Source organism: Serinus canaria, chromosome 2 (assembly GCF_022539315.1).
Source record: "Serinus canaria isolate serCan28SL12 chromosome 2, serCan2020, whole genome shotgun sequence".
NCBI classification, from domain to species: Eukaryota; Metazoa; Chordata; class Aves; order Passeriformes; family Fringillidae; genus Serinus; species Serinus canaria.
Genome location: NC_066315.1, coordinates 118671482 through 118691113, shown reverse-complemented (window position 1 = coordinate 118691113; position 19632 = coordinate 118671482). Strand labels below are relative to the sequence as shown.

The 19632-nt window shown below is 39.9% G+C and overlaps 1 protein-coding gene across 5 annotated transcripts in view; it reads left to right on the top strand.

The window, feature by feature from the left end:
• NCOA2 (nuclear receptor coactivator 2) overlaps window positions 1-17530 on the top strand; it is a 187810-nt gene extending 170280 nt beyond the window's left edge. For all 5 annotated transcript variants that reach the window (XM_030237618.2, XM_030237614.2, XM_018910971.3 and 2 more), the window contains 6 exons: window positions 801-878; window positions 1413-1650; window positions 2370-2547; window positions 4797-4995; window positions 10342-10431; window positions 13405-17530. In XM_030237618.2, coding sequence (XP_030093478.1) covers window positions 801-878; window positions 1413-1650; window positions 2370-2547; window positions 4797-4995; window positions 10342-10431; window positions 13405-13416 — 795 coding nt within the window. In that variant the 3' untranslated portion in view covers window positions 13417-17530. The remainder of the gene's footprint in view (window positions 1-800; window positions 879-1412; window positions 1651-2369; window positions 2548-4796; window positions 4996-10341; window positions 10432-13404) is intronic.
• Window positions 17531-19632: the final 2102 nt, after the last annotated feature.

Genomic DNA, 19632 nt, shown 5'->3' with positions numbered 1-19632 from the left:
TCTCTCCTAGGCGGCACGTGCGGTCAGCTTGCTCCAAATGGACCGGGTCTCGCTTCATTCCGCTTTTAAGCTAAAATTTAACAGGAGCCACAATAAGTCTTGACAAGATAGTGCCTTGCACGTTCTCTTTTTTGTCTTTTTTGGTATCTTCACATTATTCTTAGTGTAATACAATACGCCAATGACCAGTATTTAAGCCTAGATCTCACTAAGTCTCTGAGCAAGGTTACATTGGTGCTTTTTGTTATATACGTCTTTTTCTATTTGCTGTATCTTGACTCTTCACTGCTTTTATTGCTGCCTGTTGCCTATATCCTACATCCTTTTTTTTCCCTTGGCCTTAGTCTGCTTCTGAGAATTAAGTTCTTGTTTCCTGTTTTGTTTTTAAATACATAGGTTTGTAGTACTATCAGATATCAGTGCTTATAGTATTTAAGGAGGAAAGATAATTTCTGCCTTCAGTCATCAGGATGAGATCTAATTTGGAATAAACTTCAACAGTCCAGTCCCATAGCGAAAAAGAACAGGAGCTATGAAGGGAGCATGTTTGGTATAAACAGCATAATGCCTGTGTTGTTATTTTTATGCTGTATTATCTCTTTAAGAAACAGCATTCTGTGAGTGGGAGTAGGATTTGAGGAGGAAAATTAGTCACTGTTGGATAAGTAGAACTAGGTCTACAGACCAACTCGTCAGAGAAGTATATCTGTATGACTTTGTATGTAACACTTCTTTTTTCCCTTTCCTTCTAAAAACTTTTGGGTTTTGGTGTTGGGGTGGTTTGGTTTTTTTCTCTTTAGAATCGGCAGCCACTGATAAATCAGATCAGCAGCGTCTCCAATATGAATCTGTCCTTGAGAACTGGAGTGCCAACACAGGTGAGAAAAATAATACCTTTTAAAAAAGAAAGTCACTTCCTTTTTTGCTTTCTTGCCCAATATAATGCAATAGCAATGCTTTGTGGCAAGTGCAATTTCAATACAAATATTGCAGTCTGTGTGATAGGGAGTATTTTGCTGTTTCATTTCTGAGAGTTATTCCCATTTTTACATGGGATGGATAATTGTTTAATAAAGATTTGGTATAACTGCATTTTTAACCATGCTTCTCATTTCCTAAAGATGTGTGTTTTTAATGAGCTGCTCCATTTGCAGATACAAATCACTGCAAATACAGATCACTGCAGCCTTAAACGCTGGTATTATTTCAGTTACTGACTCTTGCAGTGTTGAAAGCCTTGCCCAGCAGAAGCATTAGCAAGTTTATTCTCTCCTGCTTTGTATTTCTGTTAGTTGTGTGATGAGGGGGGAAAAAAGCTGGAATCTTTGAGTTTGCTCTAGTGGAGATGCCTCTGCTGGCTGGGTTGCCTTGGAAGGGTTGTTGATGGATGGGTGGTGGTGGCTTTCCCCCAGGGCCCCATCAACGCGCAGATGTTGGCGCAGAGGCAGCGGGAGATCCTGAGCCAGCACCTGCGGCAGCGGCAGATGCAGCAGCAGCAGCAGCAGGTGCAGCAGCGGACGCTGATGATGCGAGGGCAAGGCTTGAGCATGACCCCCAGCATGGTGGCCACCGGTGGCATCCCGGCAACCATGAGCAACCCGCGCATCCCGCAGGCAAACGCACAGCAGTTTCCATTTCCTCCAAACTACGGTACTGGTTCCGCTCCCTCTCAGTGCATTTTGTCAGTCCTTATTCCCCCATGTTCCTCCCAGTGCTGGGTCCGAGCCCCTGCTCCACAGGCTCTTGCCTGGCTCCCTAGGAACAGTGGAAAACATGGCAATTTCGACCCCTTGGACCCCTTGGAGTCACTCTCCTAGCTCTAGTACCAGTTATTCTCCAAGCACTGCTCTTTCTTTGAGCAGCAGCAGCAGACGTGCAATGTGTATGCTTGTTTATATATAGATATATGCAGATAAATACATGTACACACACACAAACCCATGTATGTGTATGTATTTGCTTGATGGACTCTGAATTTTGAGTGAACTAAACAAAAACCTCTTCAATTTAAGTAATATAAATCAGTTTTAGATAATTTCCTACCCCTAACCCAATTTAATACCATTTCCTGTTTTTGTTTTACAAAGCCACAAACCACTTTCTTCTGGGCAGTTACCTCCATACAGTTATTGTTATACAGTTTCTTTATTTATACCTACTGTATAAGTTATGTTATAATTATATTAAATAATATATTATGTGAAAGTTCTGCTGATATAATAAATTATGTCCATCCAACTCTAAATTTGGTATCTACTCTTACCAGATGATAAAAGTAAGACTGGTTACAATCAAATTTGCAGGTATGAGCTCTTGGTTTGTTTTAACTCTGAATGTACAGTGGCTAAATTTCTTATTTTCTTCTTCAGGTATTAGTCAGCAGCCCGATCCAGGCTTCACAGGGGCTACTACTCCTCAGAGTCCACTGATGTCACCAAGGCTGGCTCACACTCAAAGCCCCATGATTCAGCAGTCTCAGGCTAATCCTGCCTATCAGTCCTCTACGGAGATGAATGGGTGGGCACAAGGGAATATGGGTGGTAACAGGTAAATCCAGAAGAAAACCAAAATGAGCACACAGAGTAATAGGGTCATTTATGATCTACACTTATTTATGGGCTCGTTTTATGTAACTTTTTGTGTGTTTGTTTGTTGCTAACTATCTATCCTAAAAGAGATTTCTTTCCAATTTGGCTTGACGAATTGGTTTAAATTCTGTTTTCACACATGGCAAAGTGGGTGCATAGCTAAAAGACCTGCATCCACACAATGCAGTGCTTTGTCTGTTACAACTGATCAAACACCATGTGCCCTTAAGAAGCACCTGTGCTGCTCAGTGAGCTCCAGCCCGTAATGTTTGTGTGGATGCATTTCTTCTGCATATGATTTTCATCCCACACTGCTTTCTACATGGCTGGATCAGCTAAACCAGAGCCAATGCATTCTACCGCTCTGGAATTGCAGTGACTGGATTATCACCTCCTACTTTAAATGCTGGAGTGTAACCAGGTTCAGCCCATTAGTCCTTGCACATGCTGGGGGTCAGCATATAGCTGTCATTCCCTGACAGCATTGTAGCAATACCTCACGCATGCAGTCACCTTTTTGGCTGAGGCCCCTGCCCCAGTGGGTGTAGCTCTAATAATCAGTCTGTCCAAATCAAATGGGTTTTGAACACTATTAGTAGGCAGCAATGAGCTTCCAGATGGCAGTGATCTGAGCTTTTCCTTGGAAGATGGGAGGAGCTGTCAGGTACAGCCTTTATCAGTTGGCACTGGGGTGCACACAGCTGTCTCTAGCACTGTGCTTTTGCCATCCTGAAGTTCTCAGGCTTACTGTCCTAGCACAGCAACAAACCTTTTTCCTGCTAGCTGACAAAGATTTAAGAAACCCAAAACACCAGTATTTTATTGATGAGGTTAATCCAAGTAAAGTTCCCCCTAAAGCAGTTGATTTATCTCTTATCCTCATCCTTGTCCATGCCTCATCCTCACAGTCTTCCTGAAGCATCCGCAGGAGGCATAGCTACCACTGTCATGGCTTCTGCCAAAAATGGCAGCGGGGGCAGCTCCATAACTCCAATGGTTGGCTTTGCTAAACTGCAGCTCTGCAGCAGAGACATGTCAAATGTGCTTACACAAGCCACTGAGTATTCACAATGATCTGTAGTGTACTGTTTCAGCCATCCAAATAACAACTTAAAAATGGGGTGAGGTGGCCTGAAAAGACATGGAATTGGAAGAAAGAGAATGGTGGGATTTTCTGGGTTTGGTCCTGTGCCCAGAATGCCATTGCACTGCACCAGGTCTCAGAATGCGCAGCAATAGCCTAACAGAGTACCCAAGTGCAAGATTGAGTGTTAACCCTGAAAGATTTCCTCAGCTGTGGGAGCAGTGCTTCACAGGGGAGGGAAAGTCAGCCACTGATACTGAGACACAGCAGCCCTTCCAGTATTTCGGTCTAATGCACATTCTCTAAACAGACACATTGTCAGTAATAATTCCTTCATTGGCTGTTGAATTATGCTCAAAGACTAGAGAAGACTGATGTGTAAACAGTGAAGTGCATTTTAGGAAATGCAGAGAAGTCTCTCATATGGCTTTCAACATAATGGGAAGGAAGATACTGTCCAGAAAACTTTTGGACTGAATAAAATCTAGGATGAGGTTTCCCACAGTAACTCCCCTGTAAGTTGTTCAGAAATGTCCTTAAAGAAACATAGATGGTAATGATCTTATACTTTATGTTGTTTCTTACAGTGCCACATTTTCAAAACCTGATGCAAAGACCTAGTAAATAAATTCCTGCACAACTGCATGTCTATATTTGTGAGCCTGCTTGCCATAATTGTATGTGCAAATCTGGTGTTCGTATATGCAAATAGCCTATTTTGCAAAAAAGAAAGTTTATTAGCCTGTCTTCAGTTTTAGCTCAACAGTCCTACGCTGTGCTAACACTGGAGGTTAAAGGTGTTTTCCTCTCCCTCCCAACATTACTTTAAAATACATGCAAAGCTCCTTTAGACAGCTGATTGGCTGTTCTTGCACGTGCAGAACAGATTTGTACTCTGCCATAGTTTCACACGCAAAGGCATGCATTTTTGTACACAGACATGGGACCTTACATTTTGAAAATCTACTCCTTAGACATTAATGCAGCTGAAAACTAGTTTTTCCTTTCAAGCTGGAATAACTGACAGGATATACAAATTCTAGCTTAAGATATATTTTTAAAAGTTTCTTAGTGGCTTTAGCATTCTAAGTCTGACACATTGCTTTTTCCATTCCTTGCTGTAGCATGTTTTCACAACAGTCCCCACCACATTTTGGGCAGCAAGCAAGCACCAGCATGTACAACAATAACATGAACATCAGTGTATCCATGGCAACCAACACAAGTGGTATGAACAACATGAACCAGATGACAGGGCAGATCAGCATGACCTCAGCGACCTCTGTGCCTACATCAGGGTTGTCCTCCATGGGTCCTGAGCAGGTGAGAATCTAAGGATGTGAGATGACAGCTAGAGGATTTGCTTTTACTTCCAGTAGTTTTTCAGGTCCACTGCATTGTTTCTCTTACTAGCTGTCTTGGAAAATTTATGATAAAAGGGCTTTGGTTTTAGTTCTGCACTCGAATAGCCAAGGTGACCAGTGAGGTAGAGAGCACTGTAGCTAGCTCCTGGACTTCCATGGGAAGCACATGCTGATGGCAGCTCCTGTTCTCAATAGGTAAGTGTCTGTGGCACAGTTGCAGTTGCTGATTTTCCCAGCAGCAGCAGCTGGATGGCAGGCAGCTGCTTTCTAGAGAGAGGAGTGAAAGCTGCCCATATGGACAGGGTTTGGGAGATGCTTCAACTGCCACAGTGTTTGTAGTCCCAAACAATAAATATTCAATCAGCTTTCAGAGCTATCCATGTGGCAACTTTACAAGCACTAAATGCACATTTTTTGTAATGTGGTGCATATAAAATAGGTTGCTGAATCAATACGTAACTAACCTGTTCTTTTCTGCTGAGAGGATGTTTACACATTCTTATTTGATACTGCTGCTTAGGATATCTGAAATAAGAAAAAATAACATTTCTGTTTGTCAACCTGCAATTAAACTCTCTCAGTACATTATTAAGTGTTTGATAAACAAATCCTGTTAATTAACAGGCTCATATATTTGCTTCAAAGCTGACCTTCAGCTTGTTCAAAAATACAGGCTTGAAATTATGGACTTTTCTTAGAAATATTCACAGGAAGGTACCTCTTGTGTCTTCAGGTAACATCTTCTGCTATAGAAATCTCTTGCTATAATTTTTTTCTGATACTACAGTGTTCCAGTTTAAAGCTGGTTATGTTGATGGCTTGTCAATGTATGACTTTTTCCACCCTAAATTTGATAACAGAGTGTTTACTTTTCCAGTGTTGTCCTTCACCTTAATTAGCTCTTTTCTTCTCTGTATTTTAGAAGGATTATAATAACGTGGTGGTTGGTTGGTTGATTTGTTGTTTTGGGGATTTTTGTTTGTTTGGGTAGATTTCTTTTGTTTAATTTTGGGTTGTGTGGGGTTTCTCTTCTAAGCCAAACAAGCCATGGTTTTTCAGTCTCTTGGGCTTTAAACTCCCATTGCTTTTCTGCAGCTGTTCTAGTTTGAATCAGTATTTCCACCAGAGCCATGTGCATGACACTAGTTCTTCCCCATTTCTCTTGGAATACTCTGACAGATATAGCTGCAGATCACATTTGTCTTTTACAGCTGCTGCATACTGGTGACCCAAAGTAATTTTGATACTCCCAAATCTGTCACCTTCTCTGATATTCCCAGTTGCTAAGCCAAATTATAGCAGACTTTATTTATTATTAGTTACCAAGCTAATAGAGTTGCACACGTTTACTGTAGTAAAACAGTAGTAAAACCAAAAAAGAAAAGAAAGGGGATTTAAAGGTTATGACCCAATCTGATTTCTCAGCATACCTGTGCTACACAATTTTTCTTAGGAACCTGAATTTACAAACCACATTGTAGAAAGAGATCTGGTTTTATTTTAAAGATTTCCATGCAGGCTACTGTTTCCCCTGGCACAGCTGTCACACTGCTTTTCCTTCCTGTTAGACTACAAGATCTTGTTTCAAGATAGAATTTATCCAACTTCCAGTAAGCTAAATAGGCTGAGGTTCTTTATCCATCTCAACATTTGGGTTTCAGCCCATCAGTCCCTTTTTTGGATCTACCTTAAACTGTGTTGTTGTAACCTCCTCCTAGAAACGTGAATGGAGTAACCAGAGACAGTGATTTAACAGTGACTGTACCAAAGCTGTGTAGAGTCAAATTCTGCTTGTAATTCTCTTCCAGTGTATGGGTTGCCTTGATTCTTCTGTTGACAGTGTCACACTGAGAACCTTATGATGGTCCCCCAAATTCTCCTCAACACATTCTGCGTAGATGAATCCTGCATTCTTTGTTCCCAGAAGTGTTGCCTCCCTCCTGTCTCCATCAAATTGCATTTCTTAGATTGTGTCTGTTAAAGCAAAGTGCTGTGGCTCATTCTGTAACAGTAACCTGTTTTCCTCCTGATTTACCACCCACCATTGTGTCATCTGCAAGCAAATGTTTTACACTAGGTCTAGGTCAGAGGTGGCCAGCTGACAGCTGAGGGGACATTTCTGGGCCGCGAGACAGTACTTTTTAGTCCTCTGGAATGTGCTGTACTGCTTTGCATTTTCTTTCTTGAGAAACACAAGTAACTAAAATTGTGTACTTGAATACTAAAATTGACACCTTTTTTTCCTGCTTTCAGGGCATAGTGTTTTACTTAAGTGACATCTTTATTTAGCAATTGACCTAGACTCTGCTAAACTTTTTCTTGTAACTGGTGGTTTTCAAAATGACTGTATTTTCTGTAATTCTGCTGACTGTTGCTATTTCATTCATTCTTTGGGGTTTTCTTACACTGTCACCTACACTTCTGTTTACTTATTCAGTGTCACTTTTAGTTCCACAATACATTATTTGAACTTCACATGCTTGTCTCTTTCTGACCGCAGTGAGACTAACAGTGATTCACTGTTACTCTCTGCAAATGTGTTCTAGCTTTTGAAAAAAACTCAACATTATTACTATTGGATGGTTTTGGAAGTAAGATCTTACTACCTAATAATAAACAGCTGTGCCTGGACTGACTTACCAGGTGAGAAGCAGGTATATTACCCCTGGTACCAAACAGGTTTTGTTGGCTCTCTTTCCTCTCTTGTTGTGGCACTATGCTGTATCAGACAGATGCATCCAGAGCTCAGAAATACTAAGTTTGGTGTCCATCTGATCATACTTGTGTTATCTCCAACTGCTCTTATTTACCACCTGGGCTCCCAGCATCACCAAGCAAAAAGATTGTGGCCAAAATGGGCTTGGTAATTATTATATACTTAGAGACTCTTTTATATATTTGAGGAATGAGATCTTGTCTCATTATCATCTTCTCTCTTATAATTACATTTAATCTCTTCAGGCTGCTCTTACTAGTGTTTCTTCTAGGAGGCTGCTACCAGGAATACTGAAATGCTGGCTGCCAGGTCTGCAGGTTCCTCCTGTCCAAAACAGCTTTCCCAGGCATCAAGAAAGTAAAGCTTCCTGGTGTTGCACCATTCAGAGATCTTTCTGTGTCCTTGTCCTCATCTTCTTGTTGGCACAGTGGACTACTGCCATGGTTTTGCTTGTTACTTATTTTGCATCATGGATCTGTGCTATTTACTGAGCTATCAGAGAACCAGTTTGAAACCTGTGCAAGAAAAGAGGCTTTTCACTATGTGATGTAAACCCCAATTTAGAATTCCAGTCAGAGTAGTTGTGTATTAATCTCCACAGGGCAGTACTCCCCAGGCCAAAAATATTATGGCATTTAAGAAGAGTTATCTTGAAATGGTATTTTGATTTTGTTCAGCATACCAGATTAAAGGAGCTCTGGAGTGGTAGGAAACTTTACTTGTTATACACCTTGTATATAACTTAGTTTTTTAGGGAGAGTATTAATTTTGCTCAATTGCAAAGGAATTGTAAAATATATTTGCTCGTTTTTAGTAAGACTTCATATAGGATAACACCACTTTACCTTTCTTCAGAAAATTATAAAAACCTTTCCATTTCTTTGTCCTTCTCCATACTTTTCTAATTGAAATTTTTTGCAGTCAGAAGAGTTAATGTCGGGTGTTTTAAGGTCTTCTGAAGCAAATGTATTCATAGAACAAAATAGTAGGGGGGTTTTTTTTGGTTTTTTTTTTGAGTTTGGGTTGGTTTTTTTTTTTTAATATCTGATACTATGTCAGTCAGGATTCTTGCATCTTACTGGCAAAGAGATTCTTTAATAGAAACTTCACTGATGCCTTTGTTCCTTTTGTTGTGGCCTGGAGCCACTTTCCTTTTCCATACCTGTCCTAAGTGCCATGAGACAAATCATGCAGTCATCTTTTGGTTCCAAAACTGCTGTTGATTCAGGATACAAATTTTTTATTTCTGCTTTCCTTTTTACCTCCCTTTGTCTACTAAACTATCAGAAAAGGTATTTGTGCTTGCACATTCTAATGAATATTGATTAGTGGCAGAAAACACTTTTTAAACATGGATTCATCAATTGCTTGTAGATAAAGCTGCAAAGGTATCTGTTATCTTCCTTTCTGAATAAAATAATGTGTTTTTCTTCCCTTCTGATATAAATTTTCACATTCAGGCTTAAAAATCTCTCCAAGGAGCAGAAAGCATCACTAGGAGGCTTGCAGCACTTAATTTCTTTGGAGTCAAAATTCCGAAGGCAAAAGTATTTTAAGTTTTTTATCTTTCCCATTGAATTGTAGCCTTATATCTGGCAGAATTGGAAACCAGTCTTTAGGTGGTTGCATATGAATGTATTTTTCAAAATCAGTGACTAGCAACAGAAATAACAGTCAGGAGAACCTGAAATGAGAAGATTTTGTATGTTGAAGTAATGAGTCCTCCTCAACAAGAGAAGGCTGAGACAAGATCTTGCCAATAGATATGTCTGGAGGGAGAGTGTCATGAGAATGGGATCTAATCTGAAGGAGTAGAATTGACTCAAGAAAGTCTTCCTAGAAAGAGGTTTCTTTCTTTCCGTGTTAAACTTGTAAGGAAAACTGTTTCTTATAATATTTCAGAACCTGTTGAAGGGCTCTGTTTTGTATTTTATGCCAGTTCCTACATGGTGAGATTAATCCTTTGACTGAGAAATCCATGCTGTAAATTTGGTAAATTACACATGACTAAGCATTGCAGACCTTTTGGCTGTGCAGAAACACATAGCTTCAACTTTCCTGTGACTGTGTTCAGAAAATTGTGGAGACCATCCTTTAGGAAAGCATGCCACTGCACATTTTCCTATTTGATGTTACCTTTCTACCACTGCTTGCAAATAGAAAAGTATTGTTAAAACTGAGTCAGTAGTTGGTATAATTTAGCCTACATGTTATCTCATTAGGCTTTGAAAAAAGTGTGTGGTGGTTTGCAAGCAGCAAAGCCATGTGTTATTGAGTTAGGAAGGTAGTTACATGTTTCTGCTTTCAGAACTTTGATAACAGGGATTTCCTCTTCAGATAACACTGACATAATTTATGGAACCTGCTTTGTAAAATATGCATAAGGGTCATAGTATCAGGAATGAAATCTTTGTTGTTGACTGTGAAACAGAATAATATAAGTCAAATACATGCTGTGCAAGAGGAGTGCCTGGAGTGGGTGTTGGTACATTAAAGTAGTGTAATGGTCTGTAATGATTCTTCTGCATTCCTAGCCCTTCTCCCAAGATATTTTTTGATTCATTCTCCTTAATATCTTGTTACCAATAGGTTAATGATCCTGCTATGAGGGGAGGCAATCTCTTTCCAAACCAGCTGCCTGGAATGGATATGATAAAGCAGGACGGAGATGCAGCACGGGTAAGAAATGGGGCACAGGCACAGCAGAACTATGAATGTACTGAGGCTGGAGCGGGTACGGTACCTTTTTACTTGCCGAGTTGCAAGTGTCCTGGATAACAGTAATTAATGTGAGGGAGGATTGCTCTGTAGACACAGAGAGGGAGGGAAGCAGGGACAGACGGACGATGGACGGACAGACTGAGAGCGGCCGAGTGATGCGGGGGAGGTGCCATCTAGCGGCGCCTCTTCCTGGGCTGGGGCGTGGTTAAGTTCTCCGCTGTTAAAGACGAGGAATTTGAGTAATAAGGGAAACTGGAGATTATCTGTCTGAGTAGTTAATAACATGAGGGAAAATGAAGAATGTGAAAGTTCTGAGGCAGAAGTAACCATACATATATATTTTATTGTATCCCTGTTTTTGTTTTGTTTTTTGTATTCCTATGTATTTAAAACTTCCCAGAAGCCAGTTCTTCTCACATCTTCGTCTTGCTCATATAAACATACAAATGTCTGTCTCCAAGAGGGAGGGATCTGTACATAGAGAGTATCTTCTGCAGCCATTTCATGGTCACTTTGATTAATAAAAAGATGCAGTGTATTCTGCTCCAGCAGAAGTTGTTATATACATTAACAGTTGTTAATAAGGCATTATTACAGAATCATAAATTGGTTTGGGTTGGAAGGAACCTTAAAGATACCTTAAAGGAACCTTAAAGATTCCAACCCCCTGCCATGGACAGGGCACCCCCTGCCATTAGACCAGCTTGCTCAAAGCCCCATCCAACACTGAATACTTCCAGGCATGAGTCATCCACAACTTGTCTGGGCAACCTGTTCCAGTGCCTCACCACATTCACAGTAATGAATTTCTTCTTATATCCAATCTTGAACTACTCTTTTTCAGTTTAAAGCCATTTCCCACTGTCCTGTCACTACATGCCGTGGTAAAACGTGCCTTTCCAGCTCTCTTGTGGGCCTTTTTAAGTACTGGCAGGCTGCTAGGTCTCCTACTTAGTGCATTCCCTAACCAGTTAAATTTCATGTGCTCAGAGAAGCCTGGCTGTCAGAGAAGAGAATCCCAAGTACTGCTGAGGAAAGAAAGGGAATAAGGATGTTGAGACAGAAGCAGACCAAAGGAGGAGGTAGATTTTAAATAATTGTTGCAGAGAGTGAATGTGACAGAAAGGGTACGATAGATAGTGGAGAAAAGTCAGGGTGCAGATGGAAAGAAATGAGTGGCATGACTTTTGGCAGGGAATCTCTGGGGTGTAAAATTATAATAATGAAGTCAGTGCCATGATAATGAGAGGGACAGTAGCAATGCATAAGAGAAGCTTTGTTTCACCAAAGGAAAGCAACTTCTTCAAACCTCCCAAATTATTTTGGAAAGGTACATCAGACTGCACTTCGTGGTTTTACATTTATTCTATTAATGTTCCTCTGACTGTCAATGAAAATGCAGTTTATATGCACTATAAATACCTTTCACTGAACTTTGAACTGTAATAGAGGTTAAACAGCTGCTTTTTTTCATGCAGCTGAGCCATAAACTACTCCTACAAAGCTTTTTTTTTTTTTTAAGAAAGTTCAGTCTGTGTAATTAATGGGCAACTTTTGCATTACATAATTTTTTTCAAATCGCTGGTGTAGTGGGAGTGTTTATTTAGTATCTCTCTGGAGATACTGTTTCATAAATGTCCACCCTGAAAATAAGGACTTATTTGGATTTTCACTTTTGTTTCCACTTGAAAGACCACTAACAGGGTCCCTGAACTACCTCTCAGCATGTCAGAAAGAAGAGTCAAAGTTTAGTTTGTCCATATTAGTCAGGGCATGAGGGGATGTGAGTGTGGTGTCTCTGTGCTGTGATGAAGGAAGGAGGAGCCACGATCAGGACTCAGTGCTGCTCACACCCAAGGAGCTCCAGCTGCACCAGCTAAATGGGAATAGGACATGTACAAAACTTAGGACCTTGCTTTCCTGCTTTGCAGGATAATTCTTGACACTGACTTTATCTGTCAGTAAAGCTACATTTCTAGGCCTTGTGTGAGTGCAGAGGAAGGTGTGGTAAGGTCCAAAGCACGGTGTAGGCAGCTTCTAGAAGGCAGCCTAGCAGCGTGCACGTGGACTGGTGAGGAAGCTGCCGACCTACCAAACAGGGCCTTCCTCATGCGTGACAGGAAGCTGTGAGCAAAGAGCTGTTCCACAGCCAGAGCCACGGGATGTGAGTGAAAAGCAAGCCCAGGGGAGGAGGAAAATGGATTTGGCTGGATTGACTCTCTGACCTGACTGACCACAGCACCCCATGGGAGCAGCCATTTACAAGGAGAGGAAGACAGAAAGGCACAGATTGCAGCCACTGGAAGGAGTAGTCTTAAAACAGCTGTGAAAACCACATCCTGATGTTTTTGTGAATAAGAAAGAAGATAATCAACTCAGCTGAAACCAGTTTGTACTATATTTGTGTAAAGACATCACAAGGGTATTGAGGTAAAAGATGTCTCTAGGGATCCGTAGCTGAAGCTGGCTTTACTTCTTTATTCCCTTTTTCATTATGAGTCTTGGAAGGGAAAGTGAGCCAGAGCAGTTGTTTTCTTTGACAGTGATGCAGCACTAAAAGAGATTTTTGCACATATTCTGAGAATGAGACTTCTTTTAAACCCTATTGCTATGCCTTCAGCTGGAGTTTACAAGAGGTGGATGATCTTGAGTTATTATAACACGCAGCATATTGGAATGACCTAAGGATGCAGTGAAGTCAAACCACCACTGATATCAAAGGAACTAAGTCACTGGTCTGTTGTATCAGTGTACACAAATAATAGTTTAGCTTTATAAATTCCAATTAAATTTCAGGTGCAAAACATAACAGTAATGCATGGTTGACAGTGGACTCCAGCATCCCAGATCTCATTGACCTGTCCATCCTCACTATCACTATCCCAGCAGGAAGAATTCATTTCTTTTTACCCCATTTCTCTTCTTTTGCAGAAATATTGCTGACCCTGAGGGTGGTTTGCTCCTTTCTTCAGCTGACTGGGCTCACAGCCCCAAACCCTTACCAGTTTGAAGAGCTGTGTCTGTTTGTTGTGTCCCCGTGGAGCTGCCAGCCCTGGCAGCTGCCTGCTGCCAACAGGACTCAGCCCTGCCTTCCCGAGGGGAGCCGGGAGTCGTTGCCGAAGAGCAGCCTCTTCTTTGACAGTCTGGAGCTAGCGTACAGACATTGCTCAGTCTGTTCACTGCATTCACCTTAGTGCAACTTAGATCTCTCCTGCAAAGTAAATGTTGACAGGCAATTTTCATAAACCATGTCAGATTGAATGTATTTAAATGTATGTATTTAAGGAAAAACAACCATGCTCTTGTTCTGTTTCTGTTTAGTTCTAGACCTTGGGGTTTTTTTTGCTTTGTTTTCCCTGGCTTACACAGTCTGGTGCAAAGGATTCAGTTCTGTCTGAAAACTGGTGTTTTAGACTAAGGCCTGCATTTTGGGGCGGAGAGGAGGCATGGAGGAGGGCATAGAAGCAACGTCTGGTACATTTAGAGACCTCCAACAAGCATGTTCCACTGACAGCAAGTCAGAGAAGATCAACTGATGCAGAAAACTATACAGACCAATTTTGAATGGGGTTAAAGTTGTGAAACAGATGAAAATTACCCTGTGAGAGGGCTGTTTATAAGGGGTGATTTGGTTGGGTTTTGTGGTAGTGTTTATGATGCAAGTCATTAATCCGAACATACAAGTTGGTTACATTCTCATTTAATTAAATTCCTAACAATCAGCAAATCTGGTTTTTTTTAACCTGGCTCTCCTGACCTCTGTCATCTTACTCTTTCTAATAGAATTAAAAAACAGGTTACTCCGTTATTTCCTTAGGTGTGTTTCCAGCAATCTGCACAGAAGAACTGGCAGAACTGGCTGCCGAACAGCAGATTTCAATGGTAATGCATGTAATGATTATGGTAGTGGCAAAATCGGTGCATAATATCAAAGATACCTGCTTTAAAGCATGATAATTTCTGGTTTCCATCCCCTTAACAATTCCTGTAATACCTATAGCAGATATCACTACAGACTTCACCACTATCATGTTTCTGATTATTTTAAAGCGGTGTGGACTACGAAGACGTTTTGTAAGGTACATAAAATCCAGTTTATATGTAAACAAGCAATAATTTAAGTTGAAAACTTAAGTGTTTTACTTGTATAATTTTTGTGAGATATACATGTTGTGAAGTTGATTCCAAATGAGGTACTTCAGTATTAAATTAGATATCTTCTTAGCCGTGTGTGTCTCCTGGAAAAGTGTTTTGTAAAGGATCACAATGCCTTGATTAGATCTAATTTGTAGGCTTGAGACTTCTCATTTTCTAAGCCTTGTGATTCTGCTCATAATACCATTTAATTAACCTATATTATATGCAGCCACTGTAGGAACCAGTTCTTGATTTTTGTATGTTTATATCCTTTCGTAACAAATCTTAGAAAAACTGTTACTAAGCAGGCCACTATTAAGGCGTGTTGGTTTTTTTCCTTGCCCACTGTGGTTTGAATTATCTTTTACTATACTGACATCACTTTCTGAGGACTTGGAATAATAAGAAATTGATGAATTTGACCTGTTTTCTTTCTGCTGATTCCTAATTGTTTAGGAATGGTATTCCCTAATTTAGTGCTCCCACTGAGACTCTTCAAACCGTGAGCCTGCTTTCTCCCCCTCCCTCTTTCCCTGTGGAGGACTGGAGAGGGGAATTGGAGGCACAAAAGGTAAAAATCATGGGTTGAGATAAGAACTCTTTACTGGAAACAGCAATGAGATAAGAAAACAGTTACAGCTACAGTACTAGTGACAGAGGGTGCAAGAAAGAGACAGATGGAAACTCACGACATGCCCGATGCTCCCTCCGCCACTGCGCTGATCCAGAAGAGAGCCCTTCTCCTGGGAAAAGACTCCCTTCCCCACCCCGGGAATGATGTGAGGTGTTATAGAATAACCTCTGGGTCCTAGCCATGCCCTCTCCTGGCTTCTGCAAAAGTTAACCCTATCCTGGCCGGAACCAGGACACTAATCCACAAACTTTCTAACCGGAACGCAAATTTTTTGATGAAGTGTAAAATGCAATGCATTTTATAATATCTCATCAGCCCTGCCTTTTGGAATTGAAAGGTTTGTCTTGTTGTCATTTAATTTGTTTTGGTATTCAGGTGGGAATTCAAATAAAATAGCAGCTATTCTGTGTTAAGGCTGAGGAAAATATGACAAAGGACTTTGTCCTTAAAGAAGACAGTGCTACCATTTTGGAGAAGCAACACTTTCTCAGCTGTCACCATTCTGTTGCTGAACTCAAACAGAATGCTTAGTCAGCTGAGCCATTCTTTGACCTGCTGATGGGAAACAATAACCATCAGCCCTAACCTCCACAGCCTTATTACTACAACATTGGTCTTGAACTTGCATTATGTATCTGACAAAAAAAATTACTTATATACAAAATGTATAAATTTGAAGGAATTAATTTCATGCACCACAAAGCATAAATGAGTTTAAAAATAATTTTGTTGCTATTCCATTCTTTTTTGGTTCTTAACCATAACCTCTGCAGATAGATTATGCTTTTTCACAGTGGAAAAAAACAGTTTAAATTTGTCCCATTTCACAACAGACCTGCAAACCCTTATCTGTAGTGATTATGATACTTCATCATCCATTGTCATTTTGAAAGAAAGGAGATTGTACCTATCACTTTGGCTCCGTTTGGGTTCATTGTGACTTTTGTCGTCTTCTAAGTAATGAAAGAGAAAAGTGAGTGAAGGAATCTTCTGATCATATTGATCACTATAGAAACAAAAAAGCCAAATCAATTCCCTTCATTATCAGTATTTTTCATCCTGTATACAGTAAATTTGTCGGAGAAAGTACTTGGATTTTGTTTTAAGAGAACAATTAATCAGTGTTCTATTTACATTATTAAATGTGAAAGGCGCATAATGTGAAAAATAAGCATATATACATGGTCGTACGACCCGTTTAAGTGTTCATGTAATGTGGTGAGTTTAAAAAGTGAAGTGAGCTGTTTTGCTACAAGGAGTTAATTTGTACTCAATCCTTAAAATATTGTCCCACACCGGTATCCCTTTGGGCCTGTATTAATTAAAAGCAATGTTTTTGCAGTTTATACAATACATTTTTTAATCTTTGTTTAAAAGCGGAATTCATATGGGCTTAACAGATTAAATGGGTGGCACAGCTCCACTTGCAGAACCCAAAGATACACAATCAGTTTTGAAATGCAACTTAAGCCATTAATTGTTGGTGTGAATTTAAAAGTTTTCTAGTATTTGTATGGTAGTATGCTGCCTAAGAGCAAAAGCATTCTCTGCACAAAAGAAAATTTACTGTAGTGGCTTTGATTTTAATTAGAATTTTCTCCCTGGTGTTTCTTTGTAGACTAAAACAAAATCTTTTAAGTTTCTTACTACAGGTAAAAGCTATGTGCAAGAACCTCAAAATGCTAAAATCTAGCATAATGCCTTAGATCTGTTTTTAAGTCTTGTATATTCCTACATAGCTGTCTGATGTATTATATTTGTATAGTGAATTGTGTACAATTTTGGAATAAGTGCATCATCACTTAATCTTTATGTTGTTCAATAGAGATGATGGACACATTTCTTCAAACATTTACTGTCATTTAATTTTTTTCCCTTTATGTCATTTGTGGGTTTTATTTGTACAGTTCATCATGAAGTTGCATCTGAGATGTGTGTATATGAAAAGATTATACAAGGGTAAAATTAAGCAATATATAAACTATGGTTCTTCAGGAGAAAGCTTACAGTGTTTCAGGTTGTGATTTATTTTCAAAACGGAGTTGACTCTGAACATCACTTTGTTCACCTGCATTGATGTTTGTATTTCTAGTGTTAGCAGTTTATGCAAAGGTAGATATATTCAGAGAAATTTTAAATACATTTATGCAAGTTAATATTGCTTTGCTGATGCTATTTGCTTATTTGATGTTAAATAATGCTATTGTAAATAAAGAATTCTGTTGTTATTGCATCATTTAATAAATTTTAATGCCTTCGGGTTTTACATGGCTTTAGAGATTTCAACAGGTTTCTTTTGTGTCTTCTTTTGTTCATAGAAGGGTATAAGAAGTAGCACTAAAGCACTGGAGGGTAGATGGATTGCTAGGTTTTAAAAAAGCAGCAGGCATTGGTAACAAGTTGAAATTCCAGCTAGTTACTACTGGCAAGTCCTTTCATCTTTTCAGGGCTGTATTGACTGAAAATGTTTATCACATGGCTTAATATGAGAACAGTTCATTTTGAGTACTTTTTTTAATCAGACAGGATGAAATGGGCATTTTTCATGGCAGTGTCAGCAGACCTCAGATGTGGAGATAAGAAGAGTTACAGGCTTGTTCTCCTTGCTATGCCAAATGGTGGATTTACGACAGTTGAAAAAGTTTGATTGGTCAATTAAAAAAAAAAAAAAAAAGGTACAAGGATGCTTGTAGCATTCCAGAATGTACAATGTAAAGAATGATCTTATATTGTCTCTGGGAAATGGATGCAGCAGAAAAACTTCTTATATCAAAAATTTTAGAAATTAAAATTATTTTAAAGACCTTCAAACACTAGTAACCTTTTGCCATTCCTACCAAAACAAGGCTTATCCTGCAGTTCTCTTATTTTCAGCAAAATTATGGTGATATGAGGAAACTAATGCAAGGAAAGGAAGTTTCTTCCCAGTGTGGAGTCAGAAGCAAGCAGAGAAAACATCCATGTAATAAGAGACAAAATGTTTCCAATGGAAGCCTTGCCTTTAGACATTCTTATAGTTAATTAATATTGAAAAGAAGATAGAAAAGTTTTAGCTAAAACTCCTGGCATCAAAATATGATAAGCTAATGATGACCTCTGATGTACCTGGCTTTATGAAAGAGAAGTGCTGCCTTTTACTTTCTAGATCAGGCTTTATTGACAGAGCCAAGGACATGAGACACATGGACAAGTTCTTCTAACCTGATGTCATGACCAAAGAAAAAGTGACTCTGCCTTTTAAAGGTCCTTCTCATGGTAAACTCTGCATTGAGTCTTGCAGACTGGACTTTTCACAGGGATAGAACAGGGGTGCCTGGCAGTTATTAATTGTTCCCCCAGCTTGTTGCTCACCACTTGCAGTTCTTTATGTGTGTTCCAGTGTAAGAGGAGGACAACATGTTGGGCTCAGGCTATGGCCAGGGCAGAGAGCAGCCAGTGGTATCAGCCCTCTGCCTTGGTTCTTGGACTGTGAAATGTGGGGATAGAGATGCCAAGTGCCTGAGTGGGCCTCTTGACTGAACTCAAACCCTGTCTCCTGGAACAGTGATCACAGTGAAACCTTCCTGATGGATTTGTTCTTGTCCCGAAGAAAGCAGAACTCAGAGCAGCCTTGAGTGATTCTGTTGGCCATGTACATGTAGTGAGGATATATGACTTGTGTAATATCACCTTTTTGAAATCCCTGCAGGCACTTCAGCTGAATTCCAGCTTTTAACACAGGTCACAGAGCCACAGTAAGAGGTCATACTCCTAAGCTAAAAGAAGAAAGAATGAACACAAATTGATGAAGTCTTTAGGAGATGTAGGTCAGGAAAGGTCCAAGTTGGAATTAGTGTGAGTGAACCTGTATGAACAGTGGTCCTTCAGAGCTGGGCATTGAGCTCTTTGCCACTTCAGGACAGGTTCCTGGGATGTCTCTCAGCTAAAGAAGAAACCACACCAAGAGTTAAAGACTCAGGTGGTGTGATGGACCCCATTAAACCTTCCCAGACAGGTTCTAGTCTGAGTGTCCTTTGTTACTGCTGCTAATGACTCCAGCCTCAGCCGGGATGGTGGACTTAAGCCAGATGTTGGGACCAGGAGGAAGCCCTTGTATATCTTGTTTCTTCTCTTCAGTCTCTCGTTCTGTATACTTACCTTGGGGATGAAAAAAACCACACTTGATTGCATTACAGGGTTTATGTTTATGGAGCATTTTGGAGTCCAGAGGCTGTAATTCCCCAGTTTCAGTGGGTTGTATTTTTCAGTTTGTGTGAGGAGGACAGAAAAAGAAAAACAGAATCTCTGAATCTCTGATCAGAAGTTTGAGAGACACACAGGAGAAAAAAAAACAAAAAAGCAAAAATAAGATCAAGTAGAGGATCTTAAAGGACAGTTATAGAAACATC